At 37.5% G+C, this 25,393-nt stretch overlaps 1 protein-coding gene across 1 annotated transcript; it reads left to right on the top strand.

Annotated features, from left to right (window-relative positions):
* Positions 1-803: 803 nt before the first annotated feature.
* Positions 804-25,265, top strand: DAW1 (dynein assembly factor with WD repeats 1). The gene is made up of 13 exons (XM_067302189.1): positions 804-843; positions 2,474-2,546; positions 4,970-5,114; positions 8,841-8,899; positions 9,564-9,686; positions 12,034-12,133; positions 14,731-14,838; positions 15,967-16,073; positions 19,320-19,422; positions 21,003-21,117; positions 22,200-22,276; positions 23,770-23,932; positions 24,610-25,265. Exons 1-13 carry the CDS (start codon positions 804-806, stop codon positions 24,642-24,644), a joined length of 1,248 nt encoding a protein of 415 aa, XP_067158290.1. The 3' UTR covers positions 24,645-25,265.
* The last annotated feature ends 128 nt before the right edge of the window (positions 25,266-25,393 follow it).

Genomic DNA, 25,393 nt, shown 5'->3' with positions numbered 1-25,393 from the left:
GTTTGCGGAAAAGCTGTGTGCTGTTAAACGCAGACCTGGACGGTGCTCTGTTGACCTGCTGTCAACAAGGGCTATGAGGAGACTGACTAAATCAGCGTGTTCACCGCTTCCCCCTATTGATGAGACACTCTTGCCTAAAGCTTGCCTCAGATTTTTTGTTCTGTAAATCCATTATCTTTTAATGATTCCCTGTTGGTTATCTCTTTTCAAATACATTGTTTTTTTTTCTCCTGTCTCTGATGAAACCGTATTTTCCTGCTCATTTATCTGTCTTGAGTTTCCCTTTAAAATACTAAACTGATTAGTTTTTCTTCAAGTATTTCTTTTTCAACCCTCGGCCATTTTTTTAGTCATGTGGTAGCTATTCGATTTTCCGAGGGCCTCCCCACGTCTGTCAGGCCGCCTCTTCAGCACCGAGGCTTCTTATCGCTGTCCAGTGCGGCCCGGCCCGGCCCAGCCCCTCGCAGATCTGGTGCTTCTGCGGCCCCGGCGGGGCTGGGCGCCGCGCGGCTCCCCGCGCCTTGCCTTCGCCGAGGCGCGAGGGTGCGCGGGGCAGCCGCGGCCGGAGCTCAGCGCGGGCAGCGGCGGCTCTGGCCCTCGCGGGGCGCGGAAGGACCCGCGCAGCGCAGCGCCTGAGGGGCCGCGGCCGCGAGGCCCCGCGAGGGGCGGGAAGCGCGCAGGGGCGGGGCGCCGCTGCCGCCAGGGGGCGCCGCAGCCGCCAGGCCTGCCGGCGGCGCATGCGCAGGGCGAGTGTTTGCGGGTTGCTATGGGAGCGGGCCGGAGCCGGCGGCCGGCGCGGGAGGATGCGGCTGAAGCGGCTGCTGCTGCGCTATTACCCGCCGGGTGCGGAGCGGCGCGGGGGCGCGGGGGGCGCGGGGGGCCGGGCCGCGCTGGCGTCGCGCTGCCCCTGCAGCAGGTGGCGCCGCGGGCCGCGGCCGGGGCGGGGGAGGCCGCGCCGCGGGGCCGGGGCCGGGGCCGCCTCGTCCTGTGCTGCCCCTCTTCTCCGTGACCCTCACGGGCGTGCTCGCTGCTTTCCGATGATTTGAGTTAATTTACTCTGTATTCTCGTGTTACCTGCTGCCAACTGAAACGTGAACTTATTAAAATGGTGAATATGTAAACGGTAAAGAGGTGAATTTAATAAAATGGCGCAATGCTCCCAGTCTGGGGGTATTATTTTCAGAGCACCCTCGCCTAGTGCAAGCTATCAGTTCTACAAACGCAGCTGGTTACCGAAAACTCAGTAACTTTCCTGCCCTTTCTCTGGTTTGTAAATCCCCTGCAGTAGTGTGTGTTTTGCCTTGATGCCTTGACGGTGCTGTAAGTAGCAGGGGAGAGCAGGAGTGAGGAAGTGGACCATGCACCTGCTGTTGGAATGAAATCTGGAATTCAGCAGTGAATTTTTCAGCGCTTCATTTCGTGTATCGCCTCCCAGCTAGGAGAAGCTCACTGCAGGATCCGACATGGAAATAATGGTTTTATCATTGCAAAAATGAGATGGTCTTATTGCTCTGTAGAGCAATGAGGAGTTTTAAAAAATCAAAACAAAAGTTGTGGAAATGAGTAGTTCGCACCAAAAATGCATATGCATTACTAAAAGACCAGTTTGGTAAAAAGCTGGCTTATTACTTGTTTTTCGTTTCTTTGTTTTGTGATTTTTCTGAGCAGATCCATGCTTTAGAACGGTATGCTGCTAAGCTGCCTTCGTGGTTTGGCATTAACTCATTCAGGAGACATCCTGTGTTTTCTGAAATGAAATAAGGTAGAGATGACAATTAATCTCTGAATGCCTGATGAAATAGCAGGCCCTTCTGCCAAATTAAATATTTTTCTTACAAAATTGGTAAAATGCAAAATGACATGACAATTCATCCAAAATATCCTTTCCCATGGGAAACCAAGGAGCAGCAAAGCTCTTTAATGACTATTGCGAAACAGAAAGCAATGTGGTTAAGCATTTTAATACTTCACCTCAAAGTACATCTTGCACAGGTGTCAAAGCATACCTAGAAATGAGAAGCGTGTTATGATTTTCTGTGTGTTACTGCGCAGAGGCCTTCGCAAGCAGAGAAATTAAATCTAACAGTTTTTGTAAAATGTATTTTCCAAGTTGCTTGGAACACTAAACTACAGAAAGTATCTTCAGGACAACTTGTTTGAAAATAGAGCTGGTGAAATCATACAAAAAGGTGTTGGAAAAAAAAAGTTGTTTATTTCCAGAACTGAAAATGAATCATAAATATAGCATTTAGAATATTAATGTTTAATATCTATTATCCTATAAACACATAAGAGTTGTTCATCACTGCTAATTTACAACAAGAATTGTCACTCTAGTTCGAATCTCATGAATTGGAGGTAGGTGTGCTGAAGTCAGTGGTGTAATTAATACAAGTGGAAGCATTGAGATCTACAGTATGCATCACAAAATCCCTAACATCTATTTAAGACTTGTTTATCATATTTTTTAAAGGAATTATCCTGGAATATGTACAAGGTGGTGAGCCGAAGACCAGATCTATAGATCTACTTGATCTTAGCCCTGAGTAAGTATGATTCCACTTCAGATAACAGCACTATATGCTGTTTTATAGCATGACCATGTACAACTCTACTTGGTTATTTTAAATGTAATTGAGGTCAGTTATGTCTTTTGCGCTAAAACAAACTAGCAAAAAGAGAAAAAGCAGTCATTCATTCTGCTTGTATTTTAAATACAGAATTTGCATTCCAACTGAATATTACCATCATGCTTTCTGCCACTGTTCAGAGGTGGAAGCTCTTTTTGCTTATGGAGTTACGATTATCAAGATGCCTGTACAAAGCCAGCAGAAATACTGAGTTTTATAGTGCCAAACTTGTAATGTTATAATTAGTGATAGTTAATTCTTAGGTACTGTAATAATATTTCTGTTCAGAATGTTTTCAAAAACCAGGTCTGATTCAGCTCCCAGTTACACTTCATTAAATGGACATGTTGAAATCACTGAAAACAACAACTAGGCATAAGTTCAGATCACTCCTGTTGATTAATTAATTGTCTTATCTCTAAGGTAAGATAGTGTAAGATAGGTAAGTAAGTATTAATAATTCCCTCTCATATATCTGTGTGGAAAAACTAAGTATCTGCTTCTGTTGAAAGTAATGGAAGTTTTCTGTTTCTTTTGTTAGGAATCTAATTGTAATTGGGTTCCAATTGTAGTTGGAAGAACAAGTACGAGTGCATAATCTGATTTTCTAAATTCCTGCAGATTATGATGGAAGCTGTAGGGGCCTGATATATCCCAAAATCAGGCCCTGATTGGCCTGACTGAGGAATAAAATTCACAATCTGTTTCACAGCCAAGTTTAGAATTAAGTTTGATATCTTTGGCTAAGATAGAAAGCTGAAATCGCTTCATGAAGAAGCAAGTGAAACTTATGTGGAAGACAGTCATTAATAACATCTAGCCCTGGCTTTTCAGACAGTTGGAAGGCACCAGTCTGAAACTCATCTGTCTTCTTTGTGAAGAACAGAACAAATCTGTTATAACGATTAATTGAAGGAGAGTTGACTTGGCAGGTTACTATACTGACATAGGTTTAATGCTATTACATGTAACTTGTGCAACAGTGCTTGAGAAGTTATTTGACCTACTGACATTTTGCGCAGTCTGTGACAGAATATAGTTATATCTCTAGTGGATCTTTTCACAGAACTTTTTGGCTGGCACCATAGAAGGATTATCAGGGTTATCAGATTTTATGTACCTTCTTGGCTAAGATCTTCTAGGCACCCAAAAAAGGAAAAAAAAGAAGGAAAAAAAGGAAAGCTGAGAGCTCTCATACAGTTTTAGTCATCGTAGTCAGCAAACATCTCTACACAACTGGATCTGGTTGGAAGAGCTTCAGAAAGGGCTAAAAATGCCACCATTAAGTAAAGTTACCAAAACCAATGGAGCTTAGAAAGATATGAAGTAATATGATTGCCTTGTTACTGACAGTCATATGGAAGAGTCCTTGCATGTGGACAAAACTTAGTAGACAGTGTGACCTGCACATGCAAGCTGAAAAATCCAAATTAAACAATTACGTGTTTTTGTCTACCTGAAACTGTCCAGCTCAGTACTCTGGATAAAACCTAATGAGTCACTTTGTGGAAAGACAGAAGCTGTCTCATATTAGTTAACAGGAGTATAAGCACTGAGAGAATACTAACTTAGGAGAATGTGACTCCATTTTAGAGGACTGATATAGAAGATCCCTTTTAGGTTGTGATGATTTACATGATAATAAAATGCTGGGTTTTCTCAGTAGGACCAATTATAAATCTTTGTTAGTGCTCTGACTGATGGGTATTGTCAGCCCTCAGTGTTTCTGGTTAGATGGTCAGAAATGAGCAGTTTATCTGATGATATGAAAAGCAGATATGATTCCACCAACTGGATGTGAGCCACTTCCTGGGGGGCTGCATAAACGCCAATGGACCGTGTACTGCATTTTGGCAGTTATTGCTATAGCTAAGAGTTATAGGAACAGGCATAATTTGTGAAGCCATGGACAGAGATTATTTTAAGACTTTCATATATATTTTATCATGTTGTTACTTCATGTACTTTTGGAGAATTTATGAAACTCCACTTTAATCTAGATATTTATTCTTAAACTACCAGTTTTGGAAACTTTTCTCCCACATCTGACCTTCTGTGGGAACCCTTTGAAAAGGAAGAGGTCTTGCCAAGCTAAAATTTTTAAAAGTCAGATCTTACTGAACTGCTATACTAAAAGGGGAAAGAAGTACAGAAACAAAAAAAGATTTATTCATGTGTCTTTAAACCATTATAGAATGAGATAAATTTTATATAAATAATAATTTTATGTAAATAATTGCTTACTTTTGTTTCTCTGCAAGTAAACAATATGTTTTTATAATCATAACTATTGTCAGAGGATGAAATCTATTTTTTCTTTATTTATTTTTCATAACTAGCACAGATGTTATGGCTTTAGTAGAAGAAATTCGGAAAGGAGAACCTCTCATCACAGCTTCGTGCAAGGAGCAGGTCATACATTTAGTACGAAGATTGCAAGAGAAGCTTGGGGAAAAAGAGGATCACAAGTTCTATCTTTTTAAGGTCAGAGGCATCTTAAAATAATTGTGGGCATTTGGGGGTGTTTCAGTTGTAATATGGTGAGTGCATTTTTACTGATATATGTTGTAACTGAACACAAAATTTGGACTCTCTGACCAGTTCCTCAGTTGTTTTCAATCACCTCTGCAGCGTTTAGAGAGACTGGCTGTGGCTTGGCTGTGTCTGCTAGGAATTCCCCCAGAGCACCGGAGGTATAACTATTCCCAAACGCTCTTTACACGGGCTGATGTACAAGGGTGTGTTTTGGATGGAGAAAAGTAATTATCTTGTTTGTCAAATGACTTTGTGGACCAGCAACACCCAGAGTTACGTTTAAACAAAAACTGTGAATAGAACTCAAATAAATTAGCTGATGGGAAAGGCCCTGAATATTTTTCTACACATTTTTTTTTTCTGTTTTTCATTTTGTGTAGATTATGATTATTTTAGGCATTCTGCTGCATACAGCAATACCAGTTGTCATTACTTTCTGCTAGCCAAGGGATATGATAGAGAAATTCAGAGATTTTTCAAGGGTTGGGGCCATATAGGTCTTCTGTGGTGGAATAATAGATGGTATTTAAAAACAAGAAGATTATTAGCAGTCTTTCTTACTGTTTTGCTTGCAAAGCTGATGAAAAGGTAGTAATAGGAATGTACCCAATAGTGTGGATCTTATAAATGCTAATTTATGCAGTGGTTCATTATCTGGAGATAATTTAAGATTAATAAAATGCCAGGCCTTGCAAACATCATCTTTATAACAGACCCAAGGCTAGGAGTGACACTTAGGGAATTTTCATCTTTTATTTTACTCACATCCACCTTTCTTTTCTTTGTATATGGGAAAGTGTAGTTGCTGTGTTGATACTGTCTTGCACTAAATAAAATTGTCACCTTTTAAGCTGTAAAGGTTTGAATACTGATGGTTTGATCTTCAGCTCGCACACAACATTTTGTATGTTTATTTTAAATAAGTAAGCTTTTTAAGAGTAATGACTAGAAGTGACCTCTCAGGACTTCAAGTCCAGTCTTCAGTCTATGGGAAGAGAATAGATTTAGCTGTCTTTAATTGTGGAAAGAAAAATAAAAAATTATATTTACCTCCAGAGATTTAATTTTACAGTCTGAAATAATTGTGTTGTATCTTTATTGTGTCAGCAGATGGCAATGTGTAGCTGTTTAAAATTGTTGATTGCTATGTTATTGAGTGTTACATTGAATTTAGAGGGAAGAGGGAGAAGCCTTGTGTTTTTAGATTTTTTTGGTATTTTTTTTTATTTATTAAAAACATAACTTAAAATGTTACAAGAAATAATTTGGATTCTTTTGACCAATAGGACACAACTGGATGAATAATATAACAGATTTGTGTATTTAAACTTGGAAACGAAGCTATGTGTAATAAGGAATCTTAAATTTAAAGATTTTTATGTGTGTTTTGTATGTGTGTTTTGTATGATGTGTTTTAAGATATACTCTTTGTTGTGGCAATGCCTTGATTTTCATAATCTTTTAAAATTGTTCATCACAGGCACTGACAAATCATCAAGTGTATGTCTGAATTTCAGTGTAAATTATATCTTTGTTCTTTGCTGGGTATAATGCATTGTTTGATTTTCTTTATTTGAAAATATTAGAAGCAGGCAAATCTGATCAGTGTTGGCTTATTTCCTTCACTCAAGAGTAGTTAGAAGTGTGTGAAAAGAACTTGTTTTATGTTTCAGTTCCATTTAATGCATGTAAATGATACACAAGTATTAGAAGCTGCTGAGATACTAATATGATGTGGCGAGACTGTGGTGAGGGGAGAAAACATTTTTCTGAACAACGTTCCATATGTTTGCTTTGTTTGGAAATGAATATTTTTTCCTTCTGCACAAGAGCATAATCGAAAAAGAATATGTAGGCAGCGATATAAACCCACCTTTGCTGTAATTTCCAGTAATTGTGGGGATGATGTTGTTGGACACCCAGCAGAGAAGCAAGCTATTGTAACAGGTTCTCAGCTTGTAAGCTATTACAAATCAATGGCATGCTGTACTGATCTGCAGAGCTTATTTTAGGGCCTGGTATAGCAGATTTTGCCCAATTGAGGTACATTTTTTTGATATCACCGATTATTGTAGCACTTGACTCAAGCAGCTCTTGCTGACTTAGAGCTCTGTAGATGGAGCAACTGCAGCATTGGGCCTTGAAAGAACAGTGCTACTTCTGCTGGGGAAAAAAATTGTGATCTGAAATTGAACATAAACCCACACCCTTTTCCTCCCTTTTTGTTCATGCTTGTTAGAAATATTTGTTGTTCAGAGCTGCCTGCATAGAGCCCTAAAAATGTCATGGATCAAATTTCTATAAATTTCCATAATTAGCCATGCTCAGATGCAGACATTTGTATACTTTGGGTGTTTGAATAAAGCAAAATATTTTTGTCATCTCCACATCTTCAAGGCCCGTTCTCACTGCTGTAACTGAAAGGAGAACTTGTCTTGTTTTCTGTAGAGAATAGAAACGGCTCTTTCTCTAACATAAAGTACCTTTCTCTCTCTGTCGCTCTGTCTCTCTCTCTTTCTCAGTCCTTCACCCGACCCTTGTTGTTACTCTTCCATTTTGGTCAGTTCCTCCTCTTCTGAGATCTCTGAGCTCCCTTCATTTTCCTTTCTGAATCTATGCGTGGCAGCTGAGAAAGACGTAAGAAAGCAAGAGATAAGAACAAAAAGTTGAAGCTCTGGTGGTATGTCAGTGATTAAATGGCCTTGCTCATTAGTCATGTCTTCTTCATTCTCGACACTACAGAGAGGACCTGATGGAGCACTGCTGTGTTTTTAACACCCCTTTATTTCATTGTCAGCAGTTGCTGTGATTTTCCCAATTATGATTTTATTATAATGTAGACTCAAGCAGAAGCCAGCTTGTGAGAGTGAAAGTTTTCAAACACAAACCATGTTATACAATCACCAGGTTACTCAAACACAAACCAAATTATACTACTTTGTCATTTTTAAAATATGACAGTCTGACTTTCATGGGGCAGTGTTTGAAGCTATTTTTACCTATGTTTAATAAAATTTAAAATGTATTACTATAGGTATGAAGTAATTTGCATAAAGAATATATACTGTCTGACTGAGGATCTTAGAACCAGTGTTAGAAAAATAGTGGCCTTCATAACCTAAACAATTCAGACAGAAATTAAATTTGAAATCGCCTCGTTGAATTTTGTCCTGAGAGGGATCTTTGTTTTAGTTCTGTATGCCTGTCTTGTTATGACCCCAGAGGGTGGACCTGCACCTTTAATTTTGTTCTTCCCATTTTTAGAACGATATCATGTACTAGCCCAAAGCATCTGATAACATAAAGGGTTCAAAATACTCAATTCACCTGCATGCTTGGGTCACTGCATGAGGCTTAACAGCAGTTAGGATTTTTTTCATCAGTGAACTCATCAGGCATGGTCCCCTCAGCCGTTTGCTTTGCCTTTTCAGTGCCGGTGTAGGGTTACTTTCCTGGAGAAAAAGGAAACATGAAGGAAAGACTGTATAATTTTCGCAGAGATAATGTGATGAGGCATGGTTTTTTTCAGTTAGTGGATAATGTATTACAGTCATAACTGCTAAGTTGACTGGAGGAGGAGAAAATATTAAGCTATTTAATATTCTGAGTATTTGATTTTATGAAAAAAATGCATCAAATCTTGTTTTCTTCTTCCCCTCCCCCCTTGTATTTCAGGTACTTAGGGCACATATATTACCGCTGACTAATGTAGCATTTAACAAATCTGGTTCCCGGTAAGTTGTTTTTAAATTCAAAATATATGATTACTAATGCCAGTTTTGTATTTGTAAATTAAATTGTAAGTGAATTTCAGTGTTCTTATTTTCCTTGTAAAAAGAAGTCAGCCATGCTGCTTCTAAGCAGCTTTAGATTGGTGATGAGATTTCAGGCCTCTCTGGGAGACCCAATAGGAAATGCAAAAAAGTGGTGGGTGAGACTCAGTTTATATAATTTTTTTATTCCAAGATGATAGCTTGTTGATAATTAATACATTTAACAAAGAAGCACCTTTATGGCAAAAAAATGAATGTCATTAAAAGCAAATGAGTCTTTGACATAAATTCATTTGGGACTTAGATTGTAGCGGAATTCTGCATTAGCTGATTTCACTCTGGGCCTAGGCCTAATAATTTTTTCTTTTGTGTCTCAAAAGGAGCAGCTTGATTTTTAATTGAAATGCATTAAAGATTAGAAATAATTTTTTTTATGATTAATATTAAAAAAAGAAAGAAAAAGAAAAGGAATGTCCACGGTCATTAATCAATGTTTTGGAAAGAAAGAAAAGATTTAGGAGCCGAAACAATGCTGACTGAAATCTGTGGAAATAATTAATTTGGCTATGCTCCAGGACCGTTAAGGTATTTGTGGTATTCAGAAATTAATTTCTCTTTATTTTAGCTTTATCACTGGAAGCTATGACAGAACCTGCAAAGTATGGGATACTGCATCAGGAGAAGAGTTACGTACACTGGAGGGACATAGAAATGTTGTCTATGCAATAGCTTTCAACAATCCCTATGGGTAAATATATTTTCTCTGAGATGCATCATAATTGCTAATCATGCTATTTTGCAAATTCAGAATTGTTACTAGAACTTTGACATAAAATAGATTATTTAATCTCAAACCGAAACTGTTCAGATTCTGAACTGAGAAAGTTAAACTGTAGCTAATAACCATAGGAAGACACTGTATATTATTTGTATAAGAGATACATTCTAGCATATTTTCTACTTTAATTTGTAAACTGATATTTAGAAATTCACAGCTTAAATTTCATTAAGTATTCAGTGTCTTGAAAAAATATATATGACTCAATATAAATAACATTGAAACATGGATTTATTTCTGATAATATCTATATAATCAGATTGTGTTCTGAATGTTAATCATTCTTTACTGCCTCCATGTAATTGTATATAATAGAAGAGAAATACTTATGACCACTTGTATTGCTTCAGTTATGGAGAAATAGCATTTCTATCATAACAAAAGTGGATTTCTCCATTGGGTGTTACACATTCATTATTATTTAGGACATGATTTGGAAATGTCAAAGCTGTCGAGTAGTTTTCATAAAATCCGCAGGGGGCCGCTGTGTGGATGTCAGATATGCATTTGTGCATCTTTTGTTTTCTGCAATAACTGTTTGCCTTGGTCAGAGCTGCCACCTGTTAAATAAAGGGAATTACATGTTAGGTGTCGCGGTCCGCGGGAGTGATGGGAAAGAATCATACGCACTTACAGAATGCAGATTCAATTCCAACTTTATTCAGCAATTTGCCCATCTTATAGGTACAGGAATGCGGCGCCTTGACCCTTGATTGGTGGTTTATACAGATTATGTCACAGGTAGCCAATCATGGCACCGATCACGCACACAGCGATCATGCCTTGTACCTTGCTACTTGTTTAGGAAAGCTGTCTTGCCCTTAACCTTGGTTCCCACTGGCTTCTGCTAGTTTATCTGTACTTTCTCAGGATGTATCATTTCCAGCTGCACCAGTGTCCTTGGGTACGTTTGTCTGAGGCTCCTGTTGCTTGCTACTTGCAACTTTCCACCAGTTTAACCCTGTCATGGCCCTCCACAGTTAGGTACTGAAGTTTTATTGTCATTCACTTCCTGAGGAAGCTTTTGTGTCAAAATAATCATTTTGCTTCTCTGCAAAATAAGATAGAATTAATTTCTATTTTTACATTGAAATGCATTACTTTTTTCACTGTCAGATGTCTTTTTTACCAGTTGAGCAGTACACAGTTAACATCAGGAAATAAATGTTAAAGACTTGTTCTTAGGTTATTCTGAGCATCATCGGTTCTTTCTAAATGGAAGGACTAGAACCTACTGTGTCTTCTACTCTTACTTTAAAAGAACAATTTATGAAATTGTTCTACTTAGTCCAGAGGAACTACGTACAACAAAAATTTGTGATGAGATCAATAACTAGACTGTGACATAAAAGCATAAAAGTGGAGAAGCAATATGTAGCAGATATCTGCTATCTGTATGAGAGAGAAAACCTGATAAGACTCTTGAGCTACTTTTAAAAGTCCAGTAAAAAAGAATGTTTTTCTGCTAATCTCTAGGTTTCTGTACAGTGTCCCTCACTGCATTTTTGGGGCACCTAACTTCAGTTTGGTCTTGCTCTAATTGCATTAGTTACAACGCTCCCATTGACTTCAGTGGGAGGAGAGTTGGACCTTTGAAGTTTGGGTAAGCTGTTTGTAATACCGGTTTATAACTGTTTATAAAACAAACAAACCCTGAATTTATGGGAGGTCTGTCTGATGAAATGACGTTACTTTTGAGTATGTCTGGAAGCACAGCAGATAACCTCACCCCTAATGTAAGTTAGTCAACAGTTATGAACACCTCTGCCCTAATGGATAGTCACAGTGGCTGTTTTAGAAACTATTTATGTCTACAAATTTTTTTTACTGTAATATAACTTCCATTTGTGCAAGCCTGCTCCAGGATCTTGTAATGTGGCAAAATGCGTGCAAGAGCAGAAATCACTGCGTGAGCTTCTTGCAAGGAACTCTTGATCGTTGACCTGTGGTTTTGTTGAGCTCATACAGAGGGTATGTGACCGTGGACAGAAGTGATGGAAATTGTCCTTTGCTCTGTGCACAGAAGCATAAGGAGAGAAGTTCCCAGCTCCCATTCTCCTCCTTGCAAATCTGCACGGGAGCAGCCACTACCAATTGAATAAGTTTATTGCTAAGCTAAGAGCTTGCGACTGAGAGAGTTTGAAGAAATATACTGCTGTTATGCTTTGAAGTTAGTATATTGTTTGTATGTTTTCTACTGTCTTTGAAATCAGAGTTTCTCTTTTCTAAATAAAAATGACAGTGTTTTTCCATTTAGTGACAAGATTGCCACTGGATCTTTTGATAAAACCTGCAAATTGTGGAGTACAGAAACAGGAAAATGTTATCATACTTTCAGAGGACATACTGCAGAAATAGTGAGTACTGATGGATGTTTCTTATTCCTTTACATTCCACACAAAGTCATACATAGCTGTGGGCTTCAAGTAACTGTGAGTTGACACTGGAAGGGGCTACTATTCTGCATCTGTTCTCACATTCAGACATTGTATGGGAACATGTATGAAGAAGCATTCTGACAGTTCTGAAGAAATAGAACAAAACATTGTACACAGTTTGAGAGGTTATTTTTAGTCTTATCTTGTTACAATTTCTCCTTTGTCAAATGTTAACACATTTTTGAAAACAATAGAACAATTTGAATTTTCAATTTATTGCACTTATTATTCCTTGATTTGTTTACATTTTACCCATTTTCTTCTAATATTTTACACTGCCTCTTGTATTTGCAGAACTGAATACATAAGAACATCATCGCTTGTATTGCTGTCTTTTACATTAACATTTGTACTAATAGTACAGGACCGATGGGAGTCATAGAAGAATTTCTGAAATAAAATAGCATTTTAAGTATGTTAACTGAGAATATGTGGGATACGGAAATGCCAAAGATATATGATAACAAAACAGTTTAAGCTTAGAAATGCTAAGTTTCCTTTTCAATGCACTAGGAGGCCTAATAGCAGAAGTAGCTATATTGATCAACAGCATTTCAGTTTCAGAGAGCGAGGCAAATCTACTGAAACACTGTTTTGGTGCAGAATATATTTCTGCATAAAAGTAGCTATAGAATCATTACTTAGTAAAGCATTTCTGGAAACTGTTTCTGGAAAAACTCTACATTTGATTTGTAGATTGCAAGGTCTATAACCAGTGTAAGAAAATGCTGGTTTATCTTGGTGGAAGGTAGGGTTGGTTTCAGTAGGTTTTTGGTTCCACGGGTATTTGAAACAGTTATCTCTTAAGATGAAAAACATGTTTGCTTACTGAGACAGACTGTAATGATTTTGCTTCTATAAATCAAGTAGCTAAATATTTAAAGGCCCTTTCAATTTCCTCTGACTTCCGTAGGGGTGGGATTAGGCCTAACATGTTATGAGTTGTGCTAACAAACTGGTAGACGAGTGTACCCAGCAGAAAATTGTGTGTTTCTCTGTATGAGACCTGTTTCTAAAAGAAGACCGTTATTGCATGTGTTGCATTGCTGGCAAGGGCATGTCCATGTCTATTCAATATTAAAAACGAAAAGGGCACCATAATAAAAATGCACCAGTGACCTCAACTGCTGTTTTCCTTTTTGTGTGGCACCTGCTGTTCTTTATTAGCAGGACAATCGTATTGAGTAATACAAAGAACAGGTTGCTGACTACTTCATTTTTTAATGTGAAAAATGAATTAAGGAAATTGATAAGGTTTCGTTCATGCTTTTTCATTATTAAATAAATATGGAATGGTGGGGACACATCCAACCTTTGGCAAGTGACCTAGATAACAACAGCTGTTAAGATACGCATGTGAGTGTACACAGCATGTGTGAGTCAGATACACACCCTCGGTTTGCCCCAAACTGATCATGTTAAAGAGCAAGACATCCATCAGCCCCCAAATGGCAGTGACAGAGAGGAGGACAACCATCAGCTGGATTGCACAGTAACTGGGGATTTCAAAGAGGTGTTTGAAACAAAGAAGTAGAAAAGCCTGAAAATAAGGATGAAAGAAGCAAGGCAATTTGTAACAAGGAGGAGGAGGCGCTTGCCTGGAAACAGCAGTACTCAAAACCTGCTTTGGCACTGCCGGAAGCGGCCCTACCGGCATCACTGTCTCTGCCCTAGATCAGGGAGCGCGGCCTCCCTGTTGGCCATCCGCATCCCACTAGGGGGTTGTCAGTATAGGGTGCAACAAGAGAGCCCCCTCAGAGGTGTATGTATGTGAATTTGGCTGCCTTCCCTCCAGCGTGCGGATCAGCAGGTTGTAGGAGCAGCACGATTTCCGTCAAGCCAGAGCGGGCAGGTCTCCTCCAGGAGGGGTGTGCAGCAGGGCAGCTGCGCTCCTAGAAGGGAGCGTGAGCCTCGAACCCACGCGAGAAAGGGATGTGTGCACAGGCGACAGTGTGAATGTGCGCGTGTGATTAAAAATTCCCGGGGTTACAGAAGAGTGTTTAGAAATTTGTAGGTGTTTATTAACATTACATAAGTATCTAGTGTTGTGGTTTGTGTGTTACATTTCTGGTCCTGATCCTGAATGTATAGTTCTCTGATTGCCAGTTAATCATTGTTGTTAATAAATTAGTTAACTGCTTCAATCCTGATTTTGGTTTAAACTTTGGGAGCTAAATAGCTTTTCCCCGTGATGCAAAATGAAAAAACCTAAAAACTGAATTTTGATCCAGGCTCAGAAAATAATACAGGAAATGTTCCAGTAAGTCTTTTTTTAACACATAGTCATTGTAAAAGCAGCCAGTTAGTCCAACTGATTTGAGTAGTTGTCCGAGCTATGTGATAAGGATTTGTTTCCTAGTGAACTCTCAGAACCACCTTGCAATTTTCTGTAGGTCATAAACTATTAAGTGGGATTGTTGTCATATTCAGAAATTTTAATTCTGACCCATTGTTTTCAGAAAATTTATATAAATCATCTTCTTTCCATTTTTTTTCTCCAATTTTTTTTGCTACAGGTATGTTTATCCTTTAATCTTCAAAGCACCTTAGTGGCAACTGGAAGCATGGATACTACAGCCAAGCTATGGGATATAGAGAAAGGAGAAGAAGCAGTTACTTTAAGTGTATGCTTTCCGTCTTTATATTTTTTAAGGTGTTTCTTGCTTTTTTAGTTTTCTGACTGAGATAAATAACAATATACTTCTTAATTTGTGTTTCAAAACAAAGAAAATTGTGTTAACAGGTGTGTCGTACAGTGACTGCAATTACAAAACAGATTAAGCAAACTTGAAGGGAATAAGGAATTTATGGTGTTTTATAATAAATACTATTCATCAAAAGACCGATTTTCTCATTTCAGTGACATTACTGTTACAAGTCGGAATGCCTTCCATTACCCACTAAAACATGTTGCTATACTGTAATTTATTGCCTCCTCTGCATTAACATAAAGCAACTTTGAGAACATTAAGGTCATAAGCTACATCTTTATGGGTCTTCTTCCTGAAAAAGTAAGCAGAGGAAAGTTATCCCGATATCTCTAGATGTAATTTCTCTTTGCTTTATATGGCATGCCAGGATTCCATGGATTCAGTGTTTTGGCCAGAGCTGCTAAGTTTCCATACATCTCTCTCACACAAATTCTGCATAATGGGCAGTGCATAAGCTTCTTTCTTTGGTGTATGTGACCTATAGAGCGGGGGAGGCAGTTCCTCCTCCTTGACTTTCTCTCCCTCAGAGCCCTAAGCAGAGGAAGGAGCAGTGGAAGAGATGGACCTTCAGCTTCCAAGTATGCTTACGGTCATTTCTCCAAGTGTCTGCACCAAGGCCAATGACAAGCTGTACTGTAGTTTTCTGTAAATGATTCAGATTCATCTGATTTCAGTATGTGTTGGTGAACAAATGTGATTCTGTTTAAAGTAGATATGGAAAAGACCAGTGACATGTCTGATTCATTATCTGTCATTGCAGGATTGCTCATGCACTTTACTGGTTAGTGCTTAAGTGATGTGCCTGATTTTTGCAGCTGTTGGGATATTGCCTATTCCACAGCCCAGTAGACCTTTCTGTCAAAATTGTGATATACTGGACAAGGCAGTAACTAATATGTTAAAGCATTATAGAGGGATTATGTAACAATACAAATAAAATTTCTTTGATTTTTTTAATGCTACTGAAAAAGCTACCTATTGAACTAAGTCTGGAAAAAGTCTTATTTACATTCTCATACTCCTTTTTTAAAATCCTCTCAGGGGCACTCAGCAGAAATTATTGCGTTGTCTTTTAACACCACAGGAGATAGGATTATCACTGGCTCCTTTGACCATACAGTTGCAGTGTGGGACGTTGGCACTGGCAGGTACTGAAGTATTAATAAATGTCATTTTGTGTTTCATGTTTTAATGACAAATGAAAGGGAAAATGTTAAGCCAAGAATTACAGACCTTGCACTTCTACTTCTTTTTGGGTAGGCATTCCTTCATCTTTCCTTTTCTTACTTCTGCTCCCTTTCTTCTTCTGAAAAGGAATCCTGCTCACCAAATGATTTTCTGTGCAAAAGGTTTAGATTTTTATTCTAAATTTCCATTTTCTTATGAACACTAAGGAGGCAGATGGAATGGAGTGATCCTGTGTTTTTTACTAGGGAATTCTCTAAACAGGAAGATATTTTATCAGTATGGAAACTCATGATTTGGAAGGTGTTTAGATTTTTTAGATGAAACAGACTGTTTAAATAAAAAGAAAATGTATGTTATGTCATAGGAAATTGGTCTGGTCACTTTGTCTTGAAAAAACGTAGAGGGTTTGTTTTCCTTCTCACACTGCTTTATGTCAGTATACATTTATAAAGAGGAGAAAATTTGGTCACTCTGACTGCAGAGAACAAAATGTCTTGATTATGATGCCAACAAATAATAATGTAGTAGCTAAATACTAGCTGGTTATATTATCCTGACAAATCCTCTTGTTTTTCAACTGGAAACTCAGTGTAAATGGAATACTGTAATAAAATGGTTGCCCTGATTACTGACAAAGTAATTTATGAAGATAAAGATTCTATTAAATTTCCAGAGAAGATGTCTGTCTTTGTGAGAACAAGGGGAATATCTCTGTAATTAATATATGAAGGGAAAGTGTATGCGTAGTGATATCTTGGAATAATGAACTTAATGTGTATCGCTTCAAAACCAGAGTAATGTTATTAAAAAAGGTAATGTACACATAGTTTATCATTTAGGGCTTGATGCTGTAAGCTTTGAGCAAATACAACTTAAGCAGTTTCATGTTTGGCATGGCTAGGAGGCACTCACTCAGCAAATTGGGCCTTTGGATTCAGCACTGCTGTTCAGCCTGCTGTTCTTGCACATATGTTTGTTGGAAAACTGCTTCTTCTTTCATTGTCTCGTCTGGACCCGTAGTGAAGTCAAAGTCTTAGGATTTTCATGTTGCATTCTTTTTTTCTAAGAAATGACTGTGAACTTCACATCAGGATCAAATAGCAGGAAGTGGAATATAAAGGAGGAAATTGTTTAAACACTAGTAGCTCTGGTAGTTAGCTGGTGGGCAATGTAATCATGCCAGGGTCAGCATGCAGCCTTTGAGATGGCAGAGAGTCATGTGCACGTTTAGTAATAGAGAAAGGTTGCAGTTAAGAAAGACTTGTGAGCAAATCACACTTTGCTGAATTCTGCTTCAGGGAAATTTGCAAAAATCTTGTATGTGGGGTTGTGCGTGCTCTTTCCTTTCACTGTATCGAATAGATGAGAAACATTGCTCTGCAAATACGACTGTGATGCTTCCAGATCCTTTCAGTTTTGCTGGCTGACTTTGATGAACGCCTATGTTCCTCAGTTTTTTTCTGAGAGCTATCCAGAAGTGTCCTGAGGGAGCTGAAGTAGGGACAAGAAATTTAAATCTCAGAAGGTTCAAGATTCACATCAAAAATGTTTAAAATAAAAAAAAAGGGGGGGGGAAATATATGAAAGTGTATTTCATCAATAGTTTTGGCAATGACAAATGCAGTCAGCTATGGTTCATTAGAAGGTGTTTTCAGAGCTTCATTTGACAGATTTAACAGCCTGTAACTGGGATCAGGAGTGGGGGACGCCAGAACACTGTGAGAGAGAGTTTCTTCTTTTTTACAATTGTGGTGCAAATACTAGAGCATCTACATATTAAATTTCACTATTCATGAATATTTATACCAGTAATACTTGTGGAAATTGAAGACTAAAGAAGCATGACTGAACCTTAATTTTTTTCTTAATTTAAATGGATAAGTTTTATGGTATTTCACAGCCCTATTATACAGGCTTTTCCTAATTGCATATCTCTTAATTCATGGTTTCTGTGAGACAAGTTGCACACATTGCTATTCCTTCAGCTTGCTGATTGGAGTTTTAGCAGGTTGAAGATTGGACTGCCTTTTCAAAATTTGGAAATCAAAATGTTTGTCATGATTAGGTATTAGGATTGTAATAACAATAACAGCAGTCTTGATGGCCAAATAAAATATTCACAAAATTAAGAAGTTTTTCACTGTTACTGTTTTCTGTTTGTTGATTTTTTTTTTACTTTAAAAAGGTCTGTACAATTACAACAGACTCACATTGTTAGAAATTAGAAGAAGTAATTTTATAAGATGACATGAGCATAATCAAGTTTTTGTTATAAACAAATAGAAAATTCATTTGCTCAGGAGTTTTGCATTGTGATCTGTTCATTCAGCGTATATGTTAATTTAGCTCTCCTATATCTTATCCAACTAATAACATTTCAGTTACTTAAATGCATTTAGTTGTTTTTCTAGTCATTACTTTGTCCATTACTTAAAACTGTTTTCTATTAATGATATGGTAATATTAGAACTGTAATAATATCTTAAGTTACTAATCCTTTAATATGTCTATCAATTAATCTTTTTTGGAGTTCACTGCTTTATAGGCCATTAATTCATACCAAACGCTAATGGCTAATTGTACCTCTCTATTCAGCTAAAGCTGATTGAAGAATTTAATGGAACTAGCATTGTCAGTCCTTGTGCAGCAAGAAGTTTAGCATTAATGAGGATTAGAAGTCATATTTCAGCTTTGCCCTCATTTGTCAGTTACTTGAGTATATGCTCAAATTAAGCACCTGATTAATCTCAGTTGATCTGCAGTGGATTTTATAAAAAGATTTAGATTAAACACATCAGTGATACAGAATTTGAAAGATATACTGTTTGCAATTTGTTGAAATAGGATACTGGGAGATTAACGTGGAAAAACTTGCTGTTTGTACTTTGGATGTAGATGAATAAAAGAAATCTGTTTCTGGCATTACCAAGTCATAACATTTCACTGGGAATACATTCATTGAAATGCTTGTTAAAGAGAAGAGAGGACTCTTCCATTTTACTCCTTATTTCTTCTCTGTATCAAAGAGAAAAAATGGAGGTGATGTACTAGAGTCTAAATGAGCGGCATCACTCCACTTAAGCCCTTTAATGGATAAAACAGTGATGATTGGACCCCTTAATTATACCATCTTACAAGCTTGCTTATAAATACATGTCTGTATCAAAATACACACTAAAAATGTTAATTTTCTTTTTTTTTGTTAGGAGGTTACATACTTTAATAGGTCACCGGGGAGAGATTAGCAGTGCACAGTTCAGCTGGGACTGCTCTCTCATTGTCACTGGATCAATGGACAAAACGTGCATGGTAAGGAAGTGAAATATGGACAGGCCACTCCTGTATAAGATCTCTCTTGCTGCAACAAGTAATTTATTGTCAGATTTTACGTAGAATATGGTGAATCCCTGTAGTTCTTGTTACAGATTCAGAAAAACATTGTAGCTTATTTAAAAACCTTTTCTATAAATTAGCTGAGTGGTTTGTAAGGTTACCCGGTATAGCTAAACTAGAAGGCATGTTTTGGAATGCCATTACAACTCATTTATTGCTTTAGTAGCAAAGAGAAAGGAGGACTATTTTGCAGGTCATGTCATGGAATCTAACTCAGGGGTAATTGCTTATTGCTTCTTGTGGCACAGCCATCAAATGTGACTTTTGGCAGGTCAGGAAGAGATAGGTTTTCGGTAAAAATACCTGTGATTTTGAGTGCTAAATTGCGAAAGGTGTACATTTCAATGGTGAGAGTTTGTCTACCCTTATCTGCACATCACTGAAACAGAACTGAGGTGGAGGTGCTCAGAAGTTCTGCAAATTTGGTATACTAGCATTTAGAGTAGAGCACCCATATTTATAGCATCCTTTATTTTGCCCTCTACAGAACAGATGAAGCTGTAATATTTCCAAATCCAACTCTTCACGGTTTATTGTAGAAGTTGTTACCGTGAGGGTGGAGTTTTGCTTATTAGAATCAAAGGAGGAATGGGGGAATCCAGCATCTGACATACTTCTGAGGTCCAAGCCCACCATGTCACGTGTAAAACCTGAATAGCTTGAAAGACATTCCACAAGATGAATTACTGGAGTCTCATCTGAATAAATACCTTTGTGTGTGGTATCACAGAACTAAAATAAATGAGAGGTTGTAACAGCTAGATTTACGAAAAAGAAAGGAACTAGGAAAGCAAAATAAATTCCAGGTGTTTAGTTTTGACTAAGATGGGCACAAGAGGGAGTGAATTGAACTAATTTGATGGGCTTCACTTGCTAGATCCCACACGTTGTATATTATTACCCTTGACAAAGGTATCGTCTCTTTATTAATTAGCTACTGCTTTTCCTTCTTTTTAGGTAATGTAAGCAGATTGTAGTAATTGAGATAGATACTGATTCTTTTGCTGAATTTGATTTTTCTCTCTGATAGCTTTTTTACTGTATTTTTAGAATTCTTTTCAGCTCAGTTTCTACTGAAGCTTTCTCATCATCTGCTTTATATAAAAATATATCTTTTGTAACTGAAAGAGCTGGTATGTATAATTCATTAAAGAATTTACAATTAAAAGCAAAACCTAGGAGCTTTTTATATGAGCTTATTCATTTCAGTGAAGCCCAGTTAAATAATGATATATATTTTTAAATCTCGTTTAATCAATACTCCAAAATACAAAATATATCAGACTGCATTAAACTCTAAGCAGTGACTCTTTATTAATTTATATCCAGGTTTCACATTAATACATCTAGCCAGACATCAGAAAGGCTCTATACATGTCACGTTACTGATCAGCTAGATACCTATCAAGGAAATTAGTCAAAATAAGCACAAGAATTACTTTTATTTACCTGTAGTAGTTTAGATGGTTTATTTATTTATTTTTATGCATCTGCAGCTGTGGAACGCTATGACTGGGAGACATGTAGCAACTTTAACAGGTCACAGTGATGAAATATTGGATGTCTGTTTTGATTATGCTGGCCAGCGTATTGCAACTGCCTCTGCTGATGGTAAGTGAAGTGATTTGGATTGGGACCGCTATAAGGATTGCAATGGTAGTGTAAAAACACATTTGACCTTTTCCTTTGGTTTTGCTCTAAGTGGAGCTTGATCAAAGCAGAGGTTCGTGACTTGAAACTACAGATCAAGCTATGTTTGTTCCATTATAGAAAGTTAGCATTAAACTTAAGAAGGTTTCCCCAGTGAAAATTTTCATATTTCACACATTAATCAAATCAAAACATCTTTCCCCTTTAACTTCAAGCTTGTAGGGAAATAATTCTCTCGTGGCTGGAACTATGTTTAAAAAATATAGGGAAGTAGCTTTTGAGTGAAGTTTGGCTTAAGCAGCTCAAATTTAGGCTTAAATGAAAAAGGTGGCTGAAAGTTTAGTAGTGGATTTGCTACTAGATCTTCCTAATACACAGCAAGAGAATGCACAGTAAAGAGCTAGTGAAATAAGCAGTTTTGTTTTATTATTGGTATGCAGCAAATTTTGTATGCTTATTATTTTTTATGAATCACAATAAATAGCTTTCTGTATTTACCTGCACAGCATTTTATTATAGCACATAATGATGATACCTTTTTTTTTTTTTTTTAACATACTTACTTAGTGTATTGATTCTGCACTTTCAGGAACAGCATACCAGACTAGATGGGGGGACACTACTTGGATCTGATTTGCTGTAGTTGCTAAGTTAAGACATAATACAATGTAAAAAGCTTCTTGAAATACAATGACTAGCTTATAATTAATAGCTTATTAAATACAACAAATATCTGAAAGGTCATGAAAGCTTTCTGAATACAATGTAAAAAGCTTTCTGAAATTACAGACTAAAGTGGTCCTTGTTCAAAGTGGACATTTTGCAAGTTTCACTGCAGAAGCCATTTTGAAGTTAACCTTTTCCAACCATATTACAGATACTTTTTGATACCCTTTTTCCTTGGGGAAAACTAGTAAGATAGCCATCTACTTCTGTTGAAATTAAACCTGAAGATGAGGCCCTTCCGGCCCTATTAAAATGTTCTTATTGAAATACATGCCTCAGCAGAACAAGCACAAATGGATTTTTATCTACTACAACAGGATCAGGAAGAGTTTATAATGCAGAAACAAAAATGTGCATTGCAAAGATAGAAGGGCATCAAGGTGAAATATCAAAGGTGAGTTGTATGATTTGCACTCTTTCTTATTAATTTCTATGTGACATCCAATCCACCAGTTATTCCACAACACGGGAAGAAGGTTAAAGAATAAGCTAAGTTTTTTAGTCTCTTGATGACATCTTAAGGCTATTGCCTTCTGAGACTTTTGCCATCACCCTCTTCTCTTGCTTTCACTAGATCTACTCCTCTTTACTCTTTTTCATTTCTCTGCATGCCTGATTATGGAAAGGAACAGAAAGACCATATTTCTGTGGCAAAATACATGGTGGGACTATTTGTACAGGGGAATTGGAAGCCTAAAGCCCATTTCAAAAACCACTTGGTTATGAGAAGCATACTCATGTACTTCACTGAATTTCCTGTCCAGCTCAATTTTCAGTGCCAAAGTTCAGTTCCAAAGGCATTTAGTTACTTCTGGTTTTTTAAATTTTAATTAATATCAATAAGTAATTAAATTATTAATTAGTTTTAAAAAAATTTGTTATTTAATCCTTGTAACTTTTCCTCATTCTTTCAAATGGTTAGTTTTCATTAGCTCTGAGGCTAGTGTGCTAAGTCTGTGCTACTTTCTGTTTGATGCTTTTTGTAAATGAAATACTAATATTTTGAAATTAGAATAGTTCTTCATAAACAAAACTCTCACTCTTTCTTTGTGTTGATTATAATTGCTCTAATGAGAGAATATTAAGTTCAGAAGGGCTAGTCTTTCCTCACCTAAAATATTCTGTGCAATACTTCACACTCACTGTGTGCTGAGGAATGCAGTCAACATTTGCTGAAATGTGGAAGGGTTACAGGCAGTATCCATCGGGGTCTTTAGTGCTGGCATGGATTTCTTTGCTGGAAGTGAGAATTTGCTGATCTGGGAGCATTCTGAAAAGTCAATCTATTTCTGCAGATGTTCTGCATGGCTGTGATCACTTGGGAAAGTTATTGCTCGAAAATTTGATTTCTGAGGAGTGGGCATTTTGCCCTCAGTAATTAAGCAAGATTGCATTATATAATACACCTGGTATTTTCTGGTTAGTCATATAAAAATATATGTGTTTAACTGGAAATGCATGCAAACTTGGCAATGAACGTTTAGCAAAATATGAAGACATCTTACAAAATAAGTTGCCTTCAGTGGGAATTTGAATATTACAGAGACATTGTTATTTAGTGTAGAACTCTATAAAATATGTATTTTACATAGGAATAATGACATTTAAATAAAGTTGTTACCATTGTAGAGCAAATGTGATCTGGTGGGATAATATTCTAAAGTCTTGGTCCTGTAATGAGGTCAATGTGGATAGATCTTTGTACATATACAAAATTTCCAGCCATAAAAGTTTTCTGGGGTGATTCTAGTGATATACTATACTTAATATTAGCTGAAAAATGAAATGTAAGAGTTGCTGACTTTTGGTTTCATGTTTTAATCACTAGACATGCTTCCTTTTCTAGGCATACTGACAAATAATATCACTCTTCTATTTTTTTTAAAGATATGTTTCAACCCTAAAGGCAACCGTATACTAACAGCCAGCTCTGATAAAACTGCTCGACTCTGGGATGCTGCTACTGGCCAGTGCATTCAGATATTAGAGGGTCACAATGATGAAATATTCTCCTGCGCTTTCAATTACAAAGGCAATATAATCATTACAGGTAACTAATGTTCTCCAAAGTAGATTTTCTCTTCATTTTTTAGAATCTTGTATTTTAAATCTTGTTATTCAAAAATTTATAGAGTCTGAAAGATGTCCTGGGACCACATCTCAAATGCAGGTACCAACAGTGTCTCAAAATATAGTCAAGAAAAGCTAGAAACTCACTTTGGAACTGAGGCTTAAGTGAGTACTGCCACGATCAGATTTGGGTGGAGGCATAGGCATACCCTGCCAGCAGTCCTGTGGTCATGTACAAGCTGCAGACCACTTACTAAGCCATGTTCTCACGCTGCATTGCAGTGAGGGAGCTCTGGATGCGCAAAATGCAAAGTTTCTTAAATGGGAGCAAACCTTTTGTGTGTTTGGCACTGTGCTCTGTTCAGGTTTCATTCACTTCAGACACAGGAAGTCCTGGGAGTGGGAAAACACATGAACAGAGTATTTGTGATTGTTTGCTTGGATCTTTTGGCTGAACCACCAGAATATGGGGTGCAGGATGATCTCAGCTAAAAATATCACTGCAGGTCCTGCTGTTTCTTGCTACTAATGTGCAGAAAAGGTTTGTTTCTCTGGATCTTCTGCATTCCAGATAGCTGTTGATTTAAGTTTTGTCAGAAATGGGTGAGTTATACAATATAGCCAAAGTATTCCCTCACAATGTGTCCTTATTACTAGGGAGCAAGGATAACACCTGTAGAATATGGCGCTGACTGAAGATAAGGAATGATCCAGTTTGGTACGTGCCTTGACCAACATCATGAATTTCATAGTCAATAAAAACTAGTTTTTCAGATCTGTTTTCTTTTACCCTCTTTGTTGGGTTTCAGCTTTGCTGAAGTAGACAAGTTACCTAGATTTTGACAGGTTTGAGTTCACTGACATCTGCTAGATGTAGAATCATGGAATAGTTGAGGTTGGAAGGGACCTGTGGAGATCATCAACTCCAACATCCACTACTCAAAGCCAGGTCAATTAGAACAGGTTGCCCAGGGCTGTGTCCCATTGGGTTTTGAATATCTCCAAGGATGGAGACTCCACAACCTCTGTGGGCAACCAACCTGTTCCAGTGTTCAATCACCCTTACAGTAAAAAAAAGTTTTTTCTCATGTTTAAATGGAATTTCCTGTGTTTCAACTTGTGCCCATTGCCTCTTTTCCTGTTGCTGGATACCACTGAAAAGAATCTGGCTCCATCTTCTCAGTTACCTGATTGTGAATGAATCCAGTAGGCTGGCCCCACTTATTTGTGTGCACTGCTTTTAATAAAAAAGTGTGAAAGGGATGTTGTTATGCATCTGCTCTAGGTACTGTGTAATTTTTTTTTGTTGCACAATAAAGGATTGTGTTAAAAAGCCAGTTATGTTACTTGTAATACAATGTCCGACTTGGTATTTTGGGGGAAAAACATTAGCAATCATTTGTGAATTGCACTACTATTAACTACCACATGCAGTAGTTAA

The sequence above is a fragment of the Apteryx mantelli genome, chromosome 9, assembly GCF_036417845.1.
Source record: "Apteryx mantelli isolate bAptMan1 chromosome 9, bAptMan1.hap1, whole genome shotgun sequence".
NCBI lineage: Eukaryota > Metazoa > Chordata > Aves > Apterygiformes > Apterygidae > Apteryx > Apteryx mantelli.
This window is presented reverse-complemented; position numbering and strand designations above follow the sequence as displayed.

Bases quoted from the DNA above. Each gene is read 5' to 3' on its own strand.
- DAW1 (XM_067302189.1), top strand. From the start codon at position 804: ATGCGGCTGAAGCGGCTGCTGCTGCGCTATTACCCGCCGG. The intron at 9,687-12,033 runs GTAAATATATTT...TTTTCCATTTAG, and splicing joins GCTTTCAACAATCCCTATGG to TGACAAGATTGCCACTGGAT. The intron at 21,118-22,199 runs GTAAGTGAAGTG...CTACTACAACAG, and splicing joins TGCAACTGCCTCTGCTGATG to GATCAGGAAGAGTTTATAAT.